Genomic DNA, 23,799 nt, shown 5'->3' with positions numbered 1-23,799 from the left:
AGCGAGCGAGAGAGAGAGAGAGAGAAGAAAGGAAGGAAGGAAGAGTGAGAGTCCGTCGCTCAATTTCTCCGGCAGCGGCGATTGGTGAAGACGAATTCGTGGCAACCACGTGACGGAACGCCCAGCTTCTCTCCGGTTGGTCGTTCCCTCGGTTACGAGCAACGTGGGGGCGGGAAGTTCTGCCTCCCGATAGCGCCAGCAGCAGAGACGCCGACGCCGACGCCGCCGCGTTCGTTGTGGTCCCTGAAGGCGGCTCCGGCCAGCGCCGAGCATCGCCTTCGGCCGGCGGCGGTTGACGCGCTCCCTTCCTTCGATTGCCTCCCGCGCCTTTTCCCTCCTGGTTTAAGCCATGGCGGCGGCGGTGGCAGAGACTGTGGCGACGGGGGCGGCGACGGCCGCAGCCGGGTGACGCCCGAGGCGGCGGATGAGCGGCGGCCGACCGAGTCTGGCGTGGGAAGAGGATGCGGGAGTACAAAGTGGTGGTGCTGGGCTCGGGCGGGGTGGGGAAATCGGCGCTCACCGTGCAGTTCGTGACCGGCACGTTCATCGAGAAGTACGACCCCACCATCGAAGACTTCTACCGCAAGGAGATCGAGGTGGACGCCTCCCCGTCGGTGCTGGAGATCCTCGACACAGCCGGCACCGAGCAGTTCGCCTCCATGCGGGATCTCTACATCAAGAACGGGCAGGGCTTCATCCTGGTCTACAGCCTTGTCAACCAGCAGAGCTTCCAGGACATCCGCCCCATGCGCGACCAGATCATCCGCGTCAAGAGGTGATGGACGGGTGGGGGGGGGAAGAAAGGATGGAGAAGACCCCGCCTTAACTCAGAGAGATTCCTGCTTCTTTCCCTCTTAATACTCCACCCAAATCCCGCCCCCCCCTTCCACTTCTTCTTTGGGTACCTGTTGGCCAGTTATTTCCCAGAAGCCTTCTGGTTTGCTTTGCAGAAAGCGTGGACCCGTCCTTCCCTTGTTTTCTTGCAACCCCATCTGATTGGCCCCCTGTATGAATTGACACACACACACACACACACACACACACACACACACCCCTTATATTTTGCAGCTCAGTTGCCTAGTGCAGGGGTCGGCAACCTCGGCTCTTTTATGACTCGTGGACTTCAACTCCCAGAATTCCTGAGCCAGCTATGCTCTGAGCTATGCTGGCTCAGGAATTCTGGGAGTTGAAGTCCACGAGTCATAAAAGAGCCGAGGTTGCCGACCCCTGGCCTAGTGGAACAGTTCCTCTTATTCTTCCATATCTCAAAATGTTATGCCTGGGCAAATGCCTCCGTGATGCAAGCGCCCCATTGATTCAGCCTCATTCTGACTCATGCCTGCTTTCATCCATCCCCTCCTGCAGCTAGTCTTTAAATGCTGCAGAGAGACTGGCCAATAGCCTCTTGCAGAGATCTGCACTTCAGAATCACTATTGTCTAATCCATATCTGTGTTGCCCAAATGTGCTGCCATTCACATTTGAGTAATCAGTCTTGTCATTCTTTTATCTTACGGTTATTCGTCCACAGAACAGAAAGCGTTGCATCCAGATCTCTCTGTCCTCTCTGCCCTTGTGTATATTTAATTCTTTTTTTTTCAGGCAGAGCTTTCGGTTCCTCCTTCCATCTACTTCAGTTCCTCCTTCCATCTACTTCCGGTGCTCTGTATGGTATCTCCATCAGCTTACACAATCTCTGCAACATGCTCCTCAAGAGTGCTGTGTATATGTGTTTGTGTGTGTGTGTATGTATATTGTATTACATTACATTATATTGCTCCCCATATGTTTCTCAACACCTCTTTCAGGTTGTTTTGATATATGAATTTTAAACAATCGGAATTTTTCTGCTGCATAGATCTTGGCATCTGTACAGCACTCTGTGTTCCTGTGTTGTCATGTGTTTACACTGATGTGTGCATAAATGAATTATTTATCTTCACATTAAACAAGTTGTTTTGGACTTCTCATTTTCTATTGAAATTATGACCAAAATTATCATCATAAATCGTGGTTGTTTAGCAAGTCATGATATGACTAGAGCTGTCGTAGTCATTAAGCAAATGCTGTATTAAGAAAATCCATTTTACCCAATGTACGTTTTTTGCTGGAAATTGGCAAAAAAAGGTAAAAAAATCACAGTCATATGGCTGCAGTTCATTACTAACAGCTTTAAACGTGAGCCAGTGTGCCAAGCATTCAAAAAGCTATTCCATGACTCTGTGTGCATGTGTGTGTTTGGCCATCATAACTTTGAGATTGTATTATAAGTAGCTTTTGTCCATAGTAAAGCAATTTGAAGCAACCAGTGATAAGTTGAGACTATACATATCATTCTGAACACGTCTGTCCAGGCTCTTCTTGAAAATGCCAGTGATGGAACATCCACAATTTTCAGAGAGGTAATCAGTGGAAGGGCTTCTTACTTCCAGAAATTGTGAATGCTCCATCACTGGAAGTTTTCAAGAAGAGACTGGACAGCCATTTGTCCAGAATGATATGGTGTCTCCTGCTTGAGCAGTGGGTTGGACTAGAAGACCTCCAAGGTTTCTTCCTATTTTATCTTCCATGTTCTATATAAAGGGTTTGTCTGGCAGAGTTCTATAAAGTGGCCTTGGAATCTACTTTTTCGTGCTGAAAAGACTTCTTCTTTGACAATTGCTTGCAACGTATGAAATTTTGCTTATAAGTGCAATTAGGAAGGGAAAAATCACTATTAACTATGTTTTGAAAAGTTTCAATTTTTTATTTTTTCTAGTAAAATGATTGAACCTTACTTAGGGAAGAATGGTAGGATAACATTAAATGATGTCATTGTTGTTGGATATTATTAGTACTTTCAGTTATTATTTTGGATAGTGCATCTACCAACTACAGTCATAAGTTAGGGAGATATAAATAGATATCTTAGAAAGCATTTCAAGTAACAGAATCTTTTCAAAAGTACACCAGTTTTGATTTATGCTTTCTGTTGGATGTAGCTGTGAGCATCAGTTTGCTTTACTAATGTTTCTAGATTAATAAAGTTATATCAAAGTTCATCTGAAACCTGCAGCCTGAAATGTGATACTAACCAGCCTACCTTAGAACAGTTTTTTTTTTAAAAAATCGAGTGTTTTATGCAATGTGGTCACTGAGTTTTTAAAGACTGCTTTGAAAACAGGGAAGGTACTTTTTAAAAGATAGTGAAAATAGTTTCCTAACTAAGTGTAAAGCCAAAAACTAAATGCAATAGAAAAATGGGAGACTATTCTAATTTGTTTTAGACCATACAGGTTATCTCAAGGATGCTTTTTCAAAAGTCAGCTGGACTGTTTTTTCCTTGAGGAAGACCGCTACTGATCCGAGAAGCTTCATTGGTTCTGGCAGGATGGTGGGGGTGATGGCAGGATTAATTCTTACAAGATGGGTGGGGTAAGAAGGATGATATTTCTTTGCAGTCATCTGGTAGTTAGCAAATCATCCTTCCAACCCCACCCCACCCCCCAAAAAAATCCTTTTAGAACTAATCCTTCCACCATCCTGCCAGAAACGATGAAGCTTCTTGGATCAGAAGTAAAACGTCTTCCTCAAGGAAAAAAACAGTCCAATTTGCATTTTGAAAAAGCACCTTTGAGACACCTCTGGCCTGGATGACTGAATTCCCACAGACAAGATACAGGCTAGTTCATCAAAAACCCACTGTATAACCTGGGTTTATAACTTATACTATAAAGATAAGAATCAAGGTTAAATTCTGTAATAAAAGGATAGGGAAGACCCTACATTGCATAATTTCAATTTTCATGTCTAAGGAATATGAAACCAGTAAAATAGGCTCACTTATCCAACCTTTTATATCCTAGAACAGGGGTCCCCAATCTGTGGGCCACTCGGTGGCATATTTCTAACCAGGCTGCATGAGTGGGGTGACAGCATGCACGTGTAGCCTGATTCACATGAGTGGCGGGTGCTGACACTCACAGCTCCCCTTGCACAAGCAGCAGACGCATGTGCCTGCCGGTCACACAAATGAACCTGGGCACCTTTGCGCACCTGCCCCTCACTCAAAACCATCCCCTCTTCTCCCCCTCCCCCCTGCACTGGGCCAACATCCTGGAAAGATTGGGGAAGGCTATCCTAAAATTCTAAAGCAGAATTGCTCCTGGCTAGTATTTGGATAGGGGACCATTAGGAAATCCCAGCACTATAAAATAGATTGAATTGTATAAAAAAGCCCAGAAGACAGAGGCAAAGTACTCCCATATTTTTGTAAAGAGAATTGCATCTATCCATTAAACGACAAGGAATTCAAATGGTTGTTCAGAAGAACATGGTGGATATAATGATAATTCATGTAATTGTAAAATGCTTATAGACAAGGATCAGTTGAACAGTTGAATAACTGTACTTGTTATAGAGCTTTGAATCTCATCAAATTTGGTACTCAGTGCATTTCGACGTGAAAATTTTGTCCCGATACTCATCATTTGTTTGCTACTCAACGCACAAGCTAGAGCTTGTTGGTGTCGGCTGCCTTGTGACGCATCACATTATTCCTTATGGGAAAAATTTGTTTGGTACCCATTATTTTTGGTACTCATCCCGCCTCCTGGAACCAATTAACAATGAGTACCGAGGTACCACTGTACTGTAAATGAAGAAAACCACAGTAAATGATGAGGCAGTGGCATTTTTATTCTCTGTTCGGAGTTGTTACTGCATCTTATTTATAGTAACTTTGTAACTATAAACACAGTATTATACTGAATTAGGGCAGCCTGCTATATTAGCTACCCTGGCTGCTTGTTCTCTGAGTTGCAGCTCCAGCTTTTGTGGAGAGCCCCAAGTTTGAAAATGCTAAAATATTTTTTTTTGCTCCTTCGCGTATGGAAAGCAGAAAAAGAAGATGCAGAGTGACGATTTAGTGTATAATACAGTATCCATGTTCCCAGATTTGGGTCTTTGACATGGAAATATTGCAGGTAGATAAATAATCTGGGAGCTGCACGTGCCTCAAATTCACTGAACCTTTGTCTTCAAAGCAATGAGTTAATTTTTATGGTGAATTTCACTACAAGCTAATTTTATGTTTGAATTTAAATTGCAAATTTTATGCCATTATTAGGTACAGGCATGTGGGATCTTGCTGCAAGACCTAAGGGCATACTTTGAGCTTGGCATTAATATAAGACTGGACTATTGAATTTTCTTGATACTGTTTTCATTTTTGTTAAGTCTTTTTACTAACAACAACTCTATTTTTGTTGGAGATAGTTGATCAATTCTATTATCTGGCTTTAGAGGATATAATTGTCCTGCCCATGATGCTATCCCCCCACAGTGACGCTCAAGAATAGCTAGAAATTGTAACATAAGATATTGCCCTGCTACCTGCAAGTACAGTATTCTTCGTCTTCTTTTTTCTTAAAGTAATACAGGTAGTCCTCGACTTACGACCACAATTGATCCCAGAATTTATGTTGCTAAGTGAGAAATTTATTAGGTGAGTTTTGCCCCATTTTACGACTTTTCTTGCTACATTTGTTAAGTGAATCACTACAGCTGTTAAATTAGTAACACGGTTATTAAGTGAATCTGGATTCCCCACCTTGTCAGAAGGTCACAAAAGGTGATCACATGTCCCCAGGATAACTGCCGCCATCATAAATATGAACCAGTTGTCGAGCATCCGAATGTAAATCACATGACCGTGGGGATGCTGCAACAGTCATGTGTGAAAAATAGTCATAAGTCACTTTTTTCACTGCTGTTGTAACCTTGAACAGACTCTAATTGAATTGTTGTAAGTTAAGGACTATCTGTAGTTGGATATTTAGGTATATAATATAATAATATAAGCCAAACTAAACTCTTTCTGTAACTTTCCTACTGCTACTTGAAATACAGCTGGTACTTCTGTAGCAACTGCAGTTGGTACTGTCGGGATTGCTACTATAGTCAGTATACACCACTATTTAATGGAGACTGTTCCTGTTTCATAAACCCATTTCACTGGTCTTATTGTTATAAAATTACAGAAACAGAGATCACGAATCTTTAAAAAAAAATCCCAATGCAAAATTAACGTTTTTAAAATGAAAGCTTATTGTTAGAAGAGCTGTGTGTTGAGTAAGTTTTCAGAATGCCAATGCACTACAGTTCCCATATTGTGCAAGGTCTCTTTATTAAGAAGAGAGCTCCTCCTGCCTAAGAAATACAGCCAAATAGCCCAGGAATGTAATTTAGCTATTTTTAATTTGTCACCTGTCTCATATTTATTTTCTTTGCAACTATTTTTTTTTGCTGCTTTTTACTTAATATTTTCAATACATGGAAATGGTGTGATAGGTGTATGTTCCATATGTCCTATACTCAAAGCATCTTACAAGAAAACATAAATATTATATTAGCTAGTAATGCTTGCACTCATTTTATATTTTAGAAACATGGAACAATTTAATAAGAAGCTTATTATACTAAGCATCAGTGTTAAAATGGTACATTAGTTTTGTAGCCAATAATAGTCAAAATATTTTAGCTTTGACCACTGGTTTTCTAAAAAGCCTCAGATGGAATTAAAACCAATTCTTAGTCAGATTTTAGAAGAAACAAGATTAAATGGTCCCAGAACTAGATTGCTGTTATACTGTACCTTTCCTCTAAAAGGTTTAAAAGATCATGGATGGTATGTTCTCCTCCAATTTTACTTTCTCACAGATCTGTGAGGTTGTTTAGGCTCCCCAAGAAGCTTCATGATTGAGTGGGTCTTAAATCACAAATTTGTTATCACAGTGCAAAGAGTGAAAGTTAACAAAAGATACTTGAGGGAAATATCCTAATTAACATCATAGACACTTGATCCTGCAGTTTTTATTTCTGGAGTTCCCAAGATTTCTGTTTATTTTTCAAAATATTATACAATATTAACCTTGAATTTTTATTATATACCACTGTGCTGCTTCAGATATGATAGTTGGGATTGGACGTATATTTTTTTCTCAATATGCATAGGTTTAGCCATTAGGTTTTAGGTTCTTGACTGTCTAAAGTTAGCAGGGTATATGATCAGTCACATAATGTGGAAAATACTTTAGGAGGAAGGCTGTATTAATCTGTGGTAGCAAAACGTTAGGAAGAACCTCACTTTTTCCAACAACATGTTTTATTAAAAGGCATAAGCTTTTGTGAGCTGCAGCCTTTTAATAACATTTGATAGGTGGAAAAGTTGCTGCCAGCCCCTCCTGGTCACAGGGTAGAATGCAACTAATATGAAAATAATTGACATTTTGTTTTTCTTGTTTGATTGACCAAGAGCCTTGGTGGAGCAGTGGGCTAATGCCTCCTTAAGTAACACCAGCTGCCTGCAATTAGTGCAGGTTCGCATCCCACCAGACTCAAGGTTGACTCAGCCTTCCATCCTTCCGAGGTAGGTAAAATGAGGACCCAGATTGTTGGGGGCAATTAAGCTGACTTTGTAATAATGCCGCTTGGGGTGTGTGTGAAAGCCCTAATAAGCAGGCATATACATAGAATGAAGGCTACTGCTAAGCTTGTAAGCCGCCCTGAGTCTTCGGAGAAGGGCGGGATATAAATGGAATTAAAATTTTAAAAAAAATATAGATAATCCAATTATTTTCTGGGTTTAAACACATACAAATTCCTAGTACTGATTTTTGGTTTTTCAACATTTGGAGTAATTTAGCTATTTTAAAATTTATTGTGAAAATAGGTATTCCATATATAATATTTAACCTCAATTAATTACGCTTTGTATCTCTGTTTGATGGTACAATATATTGGGGATACATTTTTTAAAAAGCAAATACCTTGAGAGATTTCTTTTGACCCGTGTAAGTGCATGTATGTTCTTTGTGATATTAATGTAATTCATCTGCATGCTGTTTTCTCTTGTGATGTACTGGGTACATTGCTAATTATGGACTTCGTAGCTGTATTCTGTAAAAAGGAGGTAAGTTTCTTTTCAATTTCTGTTCATTTAAAAATACCGTATATACTTGAGTATAAGCCGAATTTTTCAGCCCACTTTTTGGGCTGAAAAAATCCACTTCGGCTTATACTCCAGTCAAGAAAAAAATTTTACCGAGGACTTGCGCGCGGCCGAGGCTTCGGTGCTTCCCTCCAGAGGAAGAAGGCGCTGGATGCGGCCGGCTCTGCGGGGAAGGGGGAGCGGCAGCGGGGGCGACGGAAAAGCCGCAAAAACAGTAGGAGAGATGCTGACTGGCGGCGGCCTCGGAGGAGGCGGAGGGGGAGGAGGGAGGGAAGGGTGACTGGGCGGGGGAGGGGGGGGGTGAGCCAGAAGGAAAAGGGAAAGTCATCCCACAGAGCGGTTGCGAAAAGAGGGAGGAGATAAGCCAGCCCGGTACCTGGATCCGCTTCCTGTGTCTCTTCCGCTCTGCCATGATGTCCCCGTTTTGGTCTCCTGGTGACGTGGGGCTGAGCCGGAAAAGGGGGAGGGGGAGACCGAGGGAGGGAGGAAAGAAGAGAGAGAGAGAGACGAGCCAGCGTCAGCCAGCGGGCTCACGCGGGGCAGCAAGCCATTAGGAGCCCTTGGGGAGGCAGGGCGGGAGCGCAGTCTGGCCGCTGGGCTTCCTTTCCCTCTTGTCCGCATCGCTGCAAGGAATTGCATTGTTTGGGGACGGCGACACTCGCCCATTCACACGCTGTCCAAACGCTGGGTCATTTGCTGCGGGGCTCCCGCTTGGAAGGGAAGGGAAGGGAAGATTTGTGAGGGGAAGATGCCCTATTGGGGTGGACATAAGGATCCTCCTCCTGAAAAATGTTACCCCAAGTATTCAAGCCAGTCTGTCCCAATAACCTGGGAAGCCTTTCCAAATCCCAGGCTGGTTGTAGTCAGGGTGACCTTCGCGCATCTGGAAGGCACCGAGAGAGCGTTTTTTGTTGAATTGGAGCCATGGGCTAGTCGTGGTTAAGGCACTTGTAGGCGAAGCAAATCACAAAAGCCCCCAAATCCTTCTAAATGCAGCCCACGGGCGAGCTTCCCAAGTTGTTTTAATTTAGTTTGCACGTGGCAATAGAAATAAGCTTTTTTCCTCCTCAGCGGATCGGTGCAGTGAAGAGGCTGGGCTTCCTTCGGGGGGCCTTTCATTCCTGTACAAGGGGGAAGGGGAACTCTCTGCTTTTGTGTGTGCGTGTGTGTGTGTGTGTGTGTGTGTGGCCCATCTGCAAAGCTGCCGAGGAAGGAGAAGCGGGATACTGGTTGGGTGGGGGAGCGGCAAAAGCGGGGGGGGAGAGAGAAACGGCTCCGCCTTTGGTTCCCCCTCCTAAAGCACAGGGGCGCTAGAGAAAGTTTGGAGTTGGGTAAGGAAGCGCAAAATTCAGGAAGAAAAGCGGGGCGGCGGGCAAACGGGAGACCTGTACAAGGGGGAAGGGGAACTCTCTGCTTTTTGTGTGTGTGTGTGTGTGTGTGTGTGTGTCCCATCTGCAAAGCTGCCGAGGAAGGAGAAGCGGGATACTGGTTGGGTGGAGGAGGCAGTGGCGGCGGCTGAGGCGGCCGCAGCACCGGCAGCCTTCCGCTTTTGCCGCTTTTGTGTGTGTGTGTGTGTGTGTGGCCCATCTGCAAAGCTGCCGAGGAAGGAGAAGTGGAGGAGGCAGTGGCGGCGGCGGAGGCGGCCGCAGCACCGGCAGCCTTCCGCTTTTGCCACTTTTGTGTGTGCGTGTGTGTGTGTGTGTGTGTGTGTGTGTGTCCCATCTGCAAAGCTGCCGAGGAAGGAGACACACAAAGACACACCAAAGCGGCAAAAGCGGAAGGCTGCCGGTGCTGCGGCCGCCTCCGCCGCCGCCACTGCCTCCTCCACTTCTCCTTCCTCGGCAGCTTTGCAGATGGGCCACACACACACACGCACACACAAAAGCGGCAAAAGCGGAAGGGTGCCGGTGCTGCGGCCGCCTCCGCCGCCGCCACTGCCTCCTCCACCCAACCAGTATCCCGCTTCTCCTTCCTCGGCAGCTTTGCAGATGGGACACACACACACACACGCACGCACGCACGCACGCACAAAAGCAGAGAGTTCCCCTTCCCCCTTGTACAGGTCTCCCGTTCGCCCGCCGCCCCGCTTTTCTTCCTGAATTTTGCGCTTCCTTACCCAACTCCAAACTTTCTCTAGCGCCCCTGTGCTTTAGGAGGGGGAACCAAAGGCGGAGCCGTTTCTCTCTCCCCCCCCCGCTTTTGCCGCTCCCCCACCCAACCAGTATCCCGCTTCTCCTTCCTCGGCAGCTTTGCAGATGGGCCACACACACACACACACACACACACAAAAGCGGCAAAAGCGGGGGGGGGGAGAAAGAAACGCCTTGTTCTCTCGTCTCAGCGGAGACTTGTTTCGGGGGATCCAGCCTCTGTCACCCCCTTCTCTCAGCTGGGCAGCTGACAGAAAGGGGCGGCAGAAGCTGCATCCCCCGAAAGAAGTCTTCGCCGAGAAAATGGGCGCTGAGATTTTCTCGGTGAAGACTCACCTTCTCCCGTTCATCACATTCTTCGGTAAAGAGATTCACTCGATCCATGGTTTCAAGGTTGGGGTAGAGAAATCCCGGTTTGTTTCAAGAAACCGGGGTGGTTTATGAGCCTATAGATTTTAGACTTTGCATCTTGTTTTGCTTCCTCGGTTCCCACGAAGCCCGAAACTCTTTTTTTTCCCCCTCTGGTTTCTGCCCAACTGTCAACTCGTGGTAAAACAAACAAACAAACAGAAAGCCCTTGCCTCTGGTTCCTGAGGAAAGAAAAAGTTGAGGGAGAAGTGGAGAACATTCCCTTCTTCGTTGAAAGCTGAAAGCAAACGCGCTGCAAAATTCGTTCATCCTCATCCTCATCCTCTCTCTCTCTCTCTCTCTCTCTCTCTCTCTCTCTCTCTCTCTCTCTCTCTCTCTCTCTCTCTCTCTCTGTGTGTGTGTGTGTGTGTGGTGTGTTATCTCGAACCAGATGGGATGGCAAAGTCAAATGCAAATGGGGATCTTGCAGATCTTGCCCTGCCTTTCCCCCCACGGTTACCTTCTGTTCTTGATGAGCTCACGAGTGCTCAAGGACAAAATAGGGCAGGGCAGAGCCGGCAGTTAAAAATAGGATGCAGATAAAAGGAAAGGTAAGGAGGGGTTCAGGTTGAGAGGAGAGGCTGCGTAGCCTTAGTGTAACTCCTGTTTGGGCTGACTGGGTTGCCTCCGATGGGCTCTGACAGTGGAACAGAATGGAATAGAAAATATGGAATGGAATGGAACAGAACATAGAACAGAACAGAACAGAATAGAATAGAATAGAATAGAAATATAGAAAGTGAATGGAATAGAATAGAATAGAATAGAAATATAGAAAGTGAATAGAATAGAATAGAATAGAATAGAATAGAATAGAATAGAAATATAGAAAGTGAATGGAATAGAATAGAATAGAATAGAATAGAATAGAATAGAATAGAATAGAATAGAAATATAGAAAGTGAATGGAATAGAATAGAATAGAATAGAATAGAATAGAATAGAATAGAATAGAATAGAATAGAATAGAAATATAGAAAGTGAATGGAATAGAATAGAATAGAATAGAATAGAATAGAAATATAGAAAGTGAATGGAATAGAATAGAATAGAATAGAATAGAATTATAGAAAGTGAATGGAATAGAATAGAATAGAATAGAAATATAGAAAGTGAATAGAATAGAATAGAATAGAATAGAATAGAATAGAATAGAATAGAAATATAGAAAGTGAATGGAATAGAATAGAATAGAATAGAAATATAGAAAGTGAATAGAATAGAATAGAATAGAATAGAATAGAATAGAATAGAAATATAGAAAGTGAATGGAATAGAATAGAATAGAATAGAATAGAATAGAATAGAATAGAATAGAATAGAATAGAATAGAATAGAATAGAATAGAATAGAATAGAAATATAGAAAGTGAATGGAATAGAATAGAATAGAATAGAATAGAATAGAATAGAATAGAATAGAATAGAATAGAAATATAGAAAGTGAATGGAATAGAATAGAATAGAATAGAATAGAATAGAATAGAAATATAGAAAGTGAATGGAATAGAATAGAATAGAATAGAATAGAATTATAGAAAGTGAATGGAATAGAATAGAATAGAATAGAATAGAATAGAATAGAATAGAATAGAAATATAGAAAGTGAATGGAATAGAATAGAATAGAATAGAATAGAATAGAATAGAATAGAATAGAATAGAAATATAGAAAGTGAATGGAATAGAATAGAATAGAATAGAAATATAGAAAGTGAATAGAATAGAATAGAATAGAATAGAAATATAGAAAGTGAATAGAATAGAATAGAATAGAATAGAATAGAATAGAATAGAATAGAAATATAGAAAGTGAATGGAATAGAATAGAATAGAATAGAAATATAGAAAGTGAATAGAATAGAATAGAATAGAATAGAATAGAATAGAATAGAATAGAATAGAATAGAATAGAATAGAGCTGGAAGGGACCTTGGAGGTCTTCTAGTCCAGCCCCTTGCTCAAGCAGGAGGACCTATACCAGTGGTGGTGAACCTATGGCACGCCTGCCAGAGGTGGCACTCAGAGCCCTCTCTGTTGGCACGTGCGCCACCACCGCTGCCAGCAGCAGGTCCTTGTCGGTTGGTGGACTGGAAGAAAAGGGAGGGGGAAGCATTTTACATGCGTGCATGCGCGCACGGGGCCACGAGCAGGCACATGCTGCAAAGGGGGCGGGGCTAGTGCCTGCGTGATACTCACTAGCCCAGCCCCGTTCTCATGTGGTGTGGTGCCTTGTATCTGCACCCTGCGGCGCGGCGGTTGGCGTTTTTGTGCCTTGCGGTACGGTGGCCCATTTTTTGCTCCCCCTTTTTTTTCGTGCCAGAGGCGGCACTCAGAGGCGCCTCCCTGTCCCCTCCCCCGAGGGCACCAGAATGCCGATGCTGCCTTGGCACTTTGTGATAAACAAGTGGGTTTTGGCTTGCGGTTTGGGCACTCGGTCTCTAAAAGTTTCGCCACCACTGACCGATACCATCTCAGACAGGTGAATGTCCAGTCTCTTCTTAAAAACCTCCAGTGATGGAGCACTCTTGATTTCTGGTGGCAAGCTGTTCCACTGGGCAGCTGAGAGAAAGGGGCGGCAGAAGCTGCATCCCCCGAAAGAAGTCTTCGCCGAGAAAGTGGGCGCTGAGACGCCTCATTCTCTCGCTCAGCGGAGACTTCTTTCGCGAGATCCAGCCTCTGCCGTGCTGCACCAAGAGAACAGCAAGCCGCCCCATTCTCTCGGCAGAGCACTCCACCGCCCCATTCTCTCGGCGGCTTGCCACCCCGTTCTCTCATCTCAGCAGAGACGTCTTTCGGGGGATCCAGCCTCCAGCTGCTGCATTTCCCAGCCTCGGCTTATACTCGAGTCAATAACTTTTACCAGTTTTGGGGGGTAAAATTGGGGGTCTCGGCTTATACTCGAGTCGGCTTATACTCAAGTATATACGGTAAATTCCCAGATGCTGCTTTTAAAGAGAATGGCTGATATAAAACCATAGAATGGAAGGGCTCTTGGTCATCTGCCTGTCCTCTGCAGGAACCCACTGTATTTTTAGAAACTTCAAAAGGCTAAAAACACAAGAAACGTAGACTTTCAAGAAAAAGCAGCATCATGAAGGGCTTTTTTCACTAAATCTTTCACCAAGTAAAAGGAAGGAATGGACTTGCTTCTAACGGTGTTTCCCCGAAAATAAGCCCCGGTCACAACTTCGCAACTAGCAACAAAATATATATATTTATTTTTAATCCGAAAGGCCCATTAGGGCTTATTTTGGGGTGTGTCTTATTTTGCAGACGGAGGCAGAAGCGCGAGGGGGAGGGGCCATTGCGGGTGGGGCAGCAGGCCCGTTGGAGGACCAGGTTAGAAGGCGGGGCTGAGCACAGGAACTGCAGAGTTTTGCATGGTACAAATGAGGTAGAATATACTGTTACCGCACCAAAGCCATTTAGTCTAGGTGACCAGTGAATGTGGTTTCAGCTTTTACACTGTCCCTTGATTAGTAAGGGTCTAAATCAGGGATCGTTCCTTTTCCTTCAGCATGGGCCAAGCTCCACGTGCTTCTTTCTAATTCTGCCTCAACGCTTCAGCGATTCAGTTCTCTCCCTGCCTTCCCAGCATGCAAGCCTAACCCTGTCCCCCCCTTCCTTTGACTACCACCTCCTCATTTACCTATTTCCACCATGAGGGACAGGCTTGCTTTATCATCGCATGTTCTTCTCCGGGACTGTTTTCTTCCAGAGGGTCTACAAGTGTGACTTTGCGGCAGCAGCTGGGTGAGTTTCAATTGCCAGGCAGGACCTCTCGATGCTGTGGATTCGCTGTGCTGCAAAAGTTTGGATCGGATCTCTCTCACACACAAGCAAACACAGAGGTTGGATAGGATCTCTCTCTCTCTCTCTCTCTCTCTCTCTCTCTCTCTCTCTCTCTCTCTCTCTCTCTCTCTCTCTCTCTCTTTCTCACACACACACACACACACACACACACTCGAGTTCTCGGCTTGCTAAAGCTCAGTTGGACAAAACTTCAGCATACACCAGGCTGAAGAGGAGGCTTCCCATAAGCCATTCACCAAACTGGGTGGAGCCCTCCAATAAGCCAAAACCAACAGCCGGTGCTCCCCTCTCCTTTCAGAGTGGGGCGTGTTCTGCTGCTGAGAAAGCAAACGAACAAAACGTTTGCAAGAAAACAGTCCCAGAGAAGAAGATGCGACGCGAAAGAAAGCCTGTCCCTCGTGTGTGGAAATAGGTAGATGAGGTGGCAGTCGAAGGGTTAGGCTTCCGTGCTCGGAAGGCGGGAGGAGAGCTGAATCGCTGAGGCTTTGAGGCAGAATTGGAAAGAAGCATGGGGAGCTTGGGCCGTGCTGAAGGAGAACCCCTGAATTAGACCCTTTCTACTCAAGGGACAGCGTAAAAGCTGAAACCACATTCACTGGTCAGCTTGGACTAAAGGGCTTTGGTGCGTTAACAGTATCTTCTACCTCATTTGTATCATGCAAAGCTCCGTAGTTCCTGTCTATCCCCTCACATCCCACGCAAGAGACAAACTGGCCACACACACCCCGAGCAACCACAATGCTACAGTTTACTTTTGGGGTAGGGCTTATATTAGCGCCTCCCCCCCCCAAATCAAGCTAGGGCTTATTTTCGGGGAAACCCGGTAAGAAACAATGTATAGTAGGAGAGTAATTTGTGAGGAGAGGAGGCAGAATTTCTCCATTGTACTGCATTTTGCTCTTATTTCAAAGAAGGGGGTAAAAGGAGAGGCAGAGAACCCAAGATAACTTTTTAAAAAAATAGTTTGAATTTAAATCTCCAGTATCATTTCATTTGAGAATCCCAGTGTTGCCAACTGTGATCTTTGAGAAATCATAGAGGACAATCACAGTATCAGAAGTTTAGAGAAGAGCAAATATTGTTCCTTTCTTCAAAACAGAGGACCTGAGTAATTGTATTTGACAAGAACACTGGGCCAAACTGAAACAATGTGAGTAAAGGATTGATTCCAGATGGGAAAAATGATCACAGTCTTAACATGGTTGCTTTAATACAAGAAAATACTAATTCAGCCAAACACATGATCTACAAGCAGACTTTCCCTAGTAGTGAAGTATTCTTTACAACACTTTCATTGATAACTTTGCTGAGGACTCTTCCTAGTCAGTCTGATGTCTGATGTGGTAACTGGGCCATCAGCTAGCTATGTGAGGTCTCTTTTGGCCTGTAGATTCCGAGGAAGTGGGCAGGGTGCTCTCTGATTTGATCCGTGTTGCTGGTAGATCTGAACCAGGATTCTCCAGCTTTTGCATAGGGTGGCTAGAGGATGACAATGAATGTAGGAGGCTATCAGTAACTCTTTTGCAGATAGGGTGACGCCAACCATTTTTTAGCCATCCAGAAGGAACTAGAAAGTGGATTCCACATGCAAGAAGGAAGATGTGCAAATCTTGGATTGCTTTTGCTTACTCAGAGGAAGGAACATGTGCAGTCCTGGGCTCTTTTTATTCACCCAGAGGAGATGCAGTTTCTTGTCACACAATTAACAGTGGCTGCCTGTTTTGCTTTTGCTCACCCTGAAAAGCCATTGGTTGATAGAAATTACCAACAATAGCTCTTCTCCCCCCCCCATCAAGGAAGCCAGACAGCTGCCCAATCATTATCGCTTCATCTTCTCTAACATGTAACGTGCCTCCTCTGTTGCACCAGAATGAGGATGTGAGACCCTAAAAACTCAAAATGAAGGGAAGGAAGGCAAACCTAGTTAGGGTGGTACACATCCTAGCTGAGCTGTTTAGATACAACAAAAGGCCACAGAAACTCCCAAATCCTGGGCAACAAAACTCTTCTGCAGTTTGGCACACCCAAACTGGAAAGATAGCGCCTAGAACTGAATTTTATTCTCCTTTAACTGAGATTCTCAAAGGTAACAACCAAGGACCCTGCAAATAAGATTCTAGAGAAGACAGGTTAACATTTTGGTTGCCATGCTTGAAGGGAAAAGGAGTGGGCTTATTAGATATGGAGGGTCAATGAAGGAGAGAGGGAGGTAACAACCTGTTCTACCTCTGTCTTCCTAGTCTGGGGAGGAGTTCCTTCTACAGAATGCAAAATATAAGCCTTACATTATGACTAGATTTGGGCAGTTAACCTGTTGAATCCCTTTTGTGGTGACCAGAGAGGCCCCTTGCAGAGAGTCCAAGTACCACTCTTAGTGTAACTTGGAGATGAGTGGGAACAAGTGATATTAATGAGAGAGTTTCTGTATTCTAAAAAGAGTAGTCTGGTTGGATTAAAGCACTTTTTGGGTTTACCATTGGCCCAGTGTTAAGCTAAGGCTTTGTGAATTGACTGCACATTATGAAAAGCTAAGGCTGGCTTTGTGAAATTTTTATCTAACTATGATGAGCCAAGATTTTCTGTAGATTGATTTGTGAAATAGTATTGTCAAGTTTCCGACTGATGAGCTCTTCAAAGGAACTCTGAGGCATTGTTTACCTTAAAAGTCTTTTATTAGAGCCCTATAACATCAGCAAAGCTTGCTAGGGAATCTGGAATCTGAATTCCCCTCCCCTTAGCACAATATATTAAAGACGATTCTCCTCCTTTTCATTGCTGTCATTAATCACATTCTCCAGTTAGTTTGAAGGGTCAGTTTTCCCTTCTGTTAGACAACCCGCCAAATTCTTATCTTCTCTTATTTCAAGACAGCCTTGAGAGACATTCTTCCTCCTCCCCCCCAGCAACAACTGATTCTAGCTCTAAAAGTAACACACAAGTTTTAAATATGAAATAGCCGCTGCTTCATCTTTTGTCAAAGGAAGAACATTCAATGTTAGCAGCGTTGACAAGTATGTTATGTCCAGATGCATAACTTTCTTCAGCCCATTGGCTGTATAATATCCTTATTTAATTCTGTTTTGGGATGTCTTTTTTTGAAAAATAAAGGAAGGTATTATGCCTAAACAGCATTTTCATGCATCGAAAATGAATATGTGTTCAAGTTGGAATTACAGGTGTAAAAAAGGCAAGCCTAAGCAGCTGTACTTCAGAATTAACAAGTGATTTTTTCCCCAAATGAACAATTCCTCTGTCAGAACATGTACTTGCTCTTATTATTTTCAACTATAACATTCTTTGTGGATGCATCAAGAAGAAATTTGTACATTTGTACAGTATGTCTTCTGCATAGAATTGGTTACTTATATAGAAATATAAGTTAAGGATATGTTAATTTCTATGTAACTATTTAAAAAATGAAATTCAGGGGAGAGAAAAGTTAAGTTTTATGCTTAGGCAAGAAAAACCAAATGTACAGTTATAGATTAGGCTCAACAGCGGTAACTGTAAGAGGGACCATGGAGTCCTAGTGGACAGTTACTTAAATATGAGCCAGCCATGTGCTGCAGTCGCCAAAAAACCCAGTGCAACCCTAGGCTGCATTAACAGAGGGATAAATTCAAGATCATGTGAAGTGTTACTACCATTTTATAATGCCTTAGTAATTATTGGCATACTGCATCCAATTTTGGTCACCACAATATAAAAAAGATGTTGAGACTCTGGGAAGAGTGCAGAGAAGAGCAAGGTGATTTGGGGGCTGGAGGCTAAAATATATGAAGAATAGTTGCTGGAACTGAGTATGTCTAGTCTAGAAAAGAGAAGAACTAGGGATAATATGATAGGAGCATCCCAATATTTGAGGGACTGCCATAAAGAAGATAGGGTCAATCTATTTTCCAAAGCACCAGAAGGCAAGACAAAAAGCAATGGATGGAAACTAATCAAGGAGAGAAGCAACCTAGAACTAAGGAGAGATTTCTTAACAGAGAGAACAATTAACAGTGGAATGGCTTGCCTTCAGAAGTTGTAGGTGCTCCTCACTGAAGGCTTTTAAGAAAACACTCGATAGCCATTTGTCTGAAATAGTATAGGACAGTGATGGTGAACCTTTTAGACACTGAGAGCCCCCAAACTACCACACCTGGCTCCACCCCCTGCCCCCGCAGGGCCACCGACTGCCTCCACAGATCGCCCAGGTGGCCCTGCAGTGCCATGGCGGCCACGCCTTCCACCCACACCCTGCAGCATCATCTGCGCCTGACGGGGCTTGAGGGCGGAATCTTGTCCCCACTGCCCAGCTGCCATGTCTTTGGCTGTGCTGCTCCGCGTGGGCCACGCCTGGGGGCAACTCTCCAGGGGGGCTGCTGGTGGGGCGGCGTGGGGCTGGGGCAATGGCGCGCGTGCCCACAGGGCTCTGCATGCCGCCTCTGGCACGCGTGCCATAGGTTCGCCACCACTGGTATAGGGTGTCCTGCTTGTGCAGGGGATTGAATTAGAAGACCCCCCAAGGTCCATTCCAGTTCTGTTGTTCTGTGTGCTGTGTCTAATTTCTGTACTATAGTATTTTAAACTGAAAAGGTATACTTGAGTATAATTCATAGATTGTTAAGACATGTATGTCTGTAATTGTTTCTTACTTTCAACTGGTTTCTGTTCCTTTTTTAAAAAATTCAGAAACAGAAGAGCATCCAACAAAGAATAAAAAACGGGAGAGGCAAATGTGGATATATGTCTAAACAAACTGACAGGAAAATGGGACATGTACAGGAAATGGAATGAGCGACTGATAAATAAAGCAGAATGCAGAGTCTTCCCCAGTAACTCTAAGAGCTCTGTCAGAAAAGTTAGAATGAGCTGAGACCTGTGAGACATACCAAAATAACAAAAAGGGATTATTTGGTATCTTAGAAATGAAATAAAACAAAAGCTGTAGAGAGTACAGATCTAAATCAAAACAAAAATTTAGGGGTATGCCCGGGATACTTAGCATATCTGAAGTTTGTGACCAATATTCTGTCACAAAATGAAAAAAATGTTGCTCAGCTGATATTACTATTAGAAGGAGTCACAGATGGCTGAATAACTGCGCTGAAAGCATGCTAATTAATGCCTCTAGTTCAGTGTAGAAGACAGGACACTGCTTTGTATCTGGTGCTATTCAACATATTGGAGAAAACAAAACTGAAAGGGGTGACTAGTACTTAGATGAATATTTTAAAAGATGCTAGGCAGCTTTGAACAATGGACTGAAATGAATCAGATGAACAGGAAGAAAGGCGAAGTTCTGTATTAAGCATGTACAAGGCTGGTATAGAATGGGGGCTTGGCAATAAAAATGATCTGGGGGTCTGTAGCAATCATGAAGCAGCACCCTAAGTAGTTGCTAAAAACACAGATGCTTCATTTGGGTGTACACAATGTGGAGGAAAAAAATTGTTTCACCTTTGTGCTTTGGTCAGCTATTGCTCAAGGGTCATGGTTTCCTAATCCTCACCATCTTGATAGCCCTCCATGGAACATATTGAAACTAAAGATTCGGGGTATATGAGCCGGTTTTTGTGAAGTGGTGAAGGTGATGATCTAGACACTGAGTTTTAGGCCTCCTTCCAACATGAAAGCTGCCGGGGGGACTTTGGGCCAGTCATTCTCTCTACCCCAGAGGTCCCTAGCCTTTTGAGAACCAGGGGCCGGTTCCGTGGAGAGAGGTTTTTCTGTGGACTGGAGGGGGCATGGTTTCATGTACTGCCTGCATCCCGCGTATGGGGTTTTGCTTGTTTGCACGGCCTGGTTTCTGGCATGCTGCGGCCCGGTACTGGTCCATGGACCGGGGGTTGGGGACCCCTGCTCTACCTTATAACAACAACAACAAAATAAAATAGGGTTTTCTGTTGTAGGGAGAATAGGAAGAGAAAAGAATACCAGATGTTTCTGCCACAAATTAAATATAAAAAAGAGGATAAAAAAACCCCAATGATTCTCTAGAAGAAGAAAAAAATCACTGAGGTGATTTCTAAATTGTTATTGTATGGATAATAACCTCTTTTGCCCCATAGGTAAAGGTACAGAAACTGGGTGGATTGTCATCTGCCAAAGATACTGTAGTTTACCCTGTACTGAGCAGGTGATTGGATTAAATCATCTCAATGATTCTATAACATAAAGAGTCCAAAATGTCATAGAATAGGAGAAGAACCATATCCCAAACTACAAAGAGGAGGAAAAGTGTCCATGTTGGTAAGGATAGTGGCAAACCAAGAACTTTAACCATGATTTGCTGAAGAAATCAATTACAATCAATTGAAAAAATGAACAAACAGTATACTCATGCATGAACAATCTTCCATGGAATAAAGATAACTGTTGTATTTTAGATTGCACTAATGTGTACAGTATATCAAACATTACACTTGTTTATCCAAAAACATTTACCAAAATTATAAAGATATTGGCAATATTTTCTTTGTTAGCTTATTAAAGCTTTTATACTAGGAAACAAGCTTGATGATTGTAAAATTAGAATTCTAAAAATATTCAATGTCATTTTATAGAGTTCATGAAAATAATTTCAGTGATTCAGTCTTGTGTCTGTCTATGTTTTATCATGCTAATATGTACAATATTTAGGCAATGCTCATGTGTGCAAAATAATATATAGTGTATGTGCCCTGGACTATGGATACTGAATTTCAGTATTCAGTTGAAATGTGTAGGATAACAAGACAGATGTTTGTGTTCCATTCAGTCATACCCAATTTTTGGGGACTGCCTAGATAGGTCCCTCTAGTTTCCTTGGCAAGTTTTTCAGAAATGGTTTGCCATTGCCTCCTTCCTAGGGATGAGAGTAAGTGACTGGCCCAAGATTACCCAGCTGAGTTTGTGCCTAAAGCAAGACTAGAACTGACAGTCTCCTGGTGTCTGGCCTAATGACTTAACCACTACACCAAACTGGCTCTCAGTAAGACAATGTAAATATTTTTAAAAATGTATAAAAAGTATTTGATCAAGATGTCTAGAAAGCTATGTGTTTTGGATCCAAAAATTATAACAAGTTAATCTTGTCTCAGTTTTGACAGTCCTTTGAATGACTGTTTGAATGTGGAATATAGGTTATTGTCAAAATTGCTTGACTTCTTGTTTTAATAAAACTAGAAAAAATGCTTAAAGCTAAGTCTCCAGTTGTCCTTTCTCAAGAATTCCCAAGGGTATGCCAAATGATCTTGACAGAAGTTAGTCTCCCCATAATCATAGAAAAGTAGAGGGAGAACCTTGTCCATAAGTCCCTTAGTTTTGGAGGAGTGCATGCAGCCATATACCATTCAGAGGTAGAAGCAACCATGATAGCTGGGGTGCATTTCTATGGGACTATGATGTTATGATCGTTTTAGCACACTTTACTCTTTAACAAACAAGCAAAAAAGCATGGTCATTGCAGTATATCTAAATCTTGGATTTATGTGCTTATATATGAACAACTACTGGTTTAGAAACCAGAATTATGGATCACATTCTGAACTTCAGACAAATGATTTATATGTATAAGATTTTTGTTTTGTTTTGTCTGCTTGTCTAGTTTGGATTTAACTGAAGAAAAAGCAAAGAGGAGCGCAAAGCGAAGTTTAGAGATATGAGGGATTCACACATTGAAAAGAACATATGTACTGGGAACAATGGAGGACTGTCTTCAGGTACATTATCAGGTTAACAAGCCCATTACAGTATAAGTAGTCCTCAACTTAAAACAGTTCATTTAGTGATTGAATAGTACTGAAAAAAGTGACTTATGACCATTTTTCATACTTCCAACCGTTGCAGCATCCCCCTGGTCATGTGATAAAAATTCAGACACTTGACAGCTGGTTCATATTTATGACAGTTGCAATGTGCTGGGGTCATGTGATCACTTTATGTGACCTTCTGACAAGCTAGGTCAATGGGGAAGCCAGATTGACTAAACAACTGTGTTACGAGCCGTGATGGTGCAGTGGTTAGAATGCAATATTGCGGGCTAATTCTGCTCACTGCCAGGAGTTCGATCCTCATCGGCTCAAGGTTGACTAGGGTGACTGTGATTTCAGCCATCAGTTTATTAGATCCATGTCTCTTCTGGTTGGCAAAGGTATCCCTGGGAGGTGATGTGTGGTGGGATTCTGGTGGTGAATTCTTCCTTGAGAAACGAGGTTGTCCCACAACCTTTTAAAGAGATATTGGTTCAACCTCTTTTGAAGAAGCCATCACTAGACCTAACCATACTGGACAATTTCTTTAGGGAAGATGGTTGAAACAGTAGTTGTGCAGCAACTTCAGAAGATCCTGGATGAAGCAAATCATCTGAAGTTTTTCCAGTCAGGTTTGAGATTTGGGTATAGGATTCAGACAGCATTGCTCACGTTTTCAGGTGACCTCTGGCATGAGCAGGATGGAAGTAGTGCATCTATCTTTGTTCTTGTTGACTACTTGGCAGCTTTTGGTACCATCAATCATGGTATCCTTCAGGATCAGTTTTGGGGGTTATGAGTGGATGAGTGGCACTATGTTGTGATGGTTCTCCTTTCTCCACACACACTGCTGATCAGGAGTGAGAGGTGCCACAGAATTTGGTGCTTTCTCTGTTCCTGTTTAACAGCTACATGAAACTACTAGGTGAGTTCATCCATTGCCATAGGATAAGGTACCATATGCTTTATGTCTGCACGCTGGTGAATTAAGTGATGCTGTTCATGTTCTGTCTTGGGGTCTGGAACTGTGAGAGGCTGGATGGGAACAGCACAGTTGTTCAGCTCAATCTAGCAAAATTGAGTTGCTGTGGGTTTGGGGGCTTCCTGGATCCAGAGAGTTATCATCTCATTGTGGATTGGGTGGTCTAATTGGGGTGGGGGGGAGTCCTGGACTCACAGCTCCAAATTATAGGTGGCAGTTATGGTCAGGGCATTTTTTTTTTGCGCAATTCTATCTGTTCAAGGATTGGGAAGCTCTACTCAAGTCACATGATCACAGTCACATAATGCTTTGATCATCTCCTGAGTGGCTTATTGAAATGCACTGTACATGGGGCAAGCCTTAAAGAACATTCAGAAGCTGCAGTTGGTACAAAATGCAGCTGTGCAGACAGTGAACTATAATGCCCTACAGGCATGGGACCAGCTTATCTGAAGGACCGCCTCTTCCTGGTTACATCTGCCTATCCCATCAGATCCAGCAGAAGAGGCATGTTGCAGTCCCATTTGTTAAGGAGTATCATCTGGCAGCACCCAGGAAGAGAGCCTTCTCTACTCTTTGCCTATCCTTTGGAATACCATTCCCCCCCCCCTGCCCCGAGATTAGATTGACCCTGACCTTCCTGGCCTTTCAAAAAGCTCTAAAGATGTGGATATACTGTGAGGCTTGGGGATCTGTTTGTGATGTGGTTTTATGGTTATAGTGAATGATTTGATTGTT

At 43.3% G+C, this 23,799-nt stretch overlaps 1 protein-coding gene across 4 annotated transcripts in view; it reads left to right on the top strand.

Moving 5' to 3' along the window:
* Positions 1 to 222: 222 nt before the first annotated feature.
* Positions 223 to 23,799, top strand: part of RAP2A (RAP2A, member of RAS oncogene family) — a 29,617-nt gene continuing 6,040 nt past the window's right edge. For all 4 annotated transcript variants that reach the window (XM_081327155.1, XM_081327153.1, XM_081327152.1 and 1 more), the window contains exon 1: positions 223 to 775. In XM_081327155.1, coding sequence (XP_081183281.1) covers positions 462 to 775 — 314 coding nt within the window. In that variant the 5' untranslated portion in view covers positions 223 to 461. The remainder of the gene's footprint in view (positions 776 to 23,799) is intronic.

This window comes from Vipera berus, assembly GCF_964194415.1.
Source record: "Vipera berus genome assembly, chromosome: 4".
Lineage (NCBI taxonomy): Eukaryota > Metazoa > Chordata > Lepidosauria > Squamata > Viperidae > Vipera > Vipera berus.
This window is presented reverse-complemented; position numbering and strand designations above follow the sequence as displayed.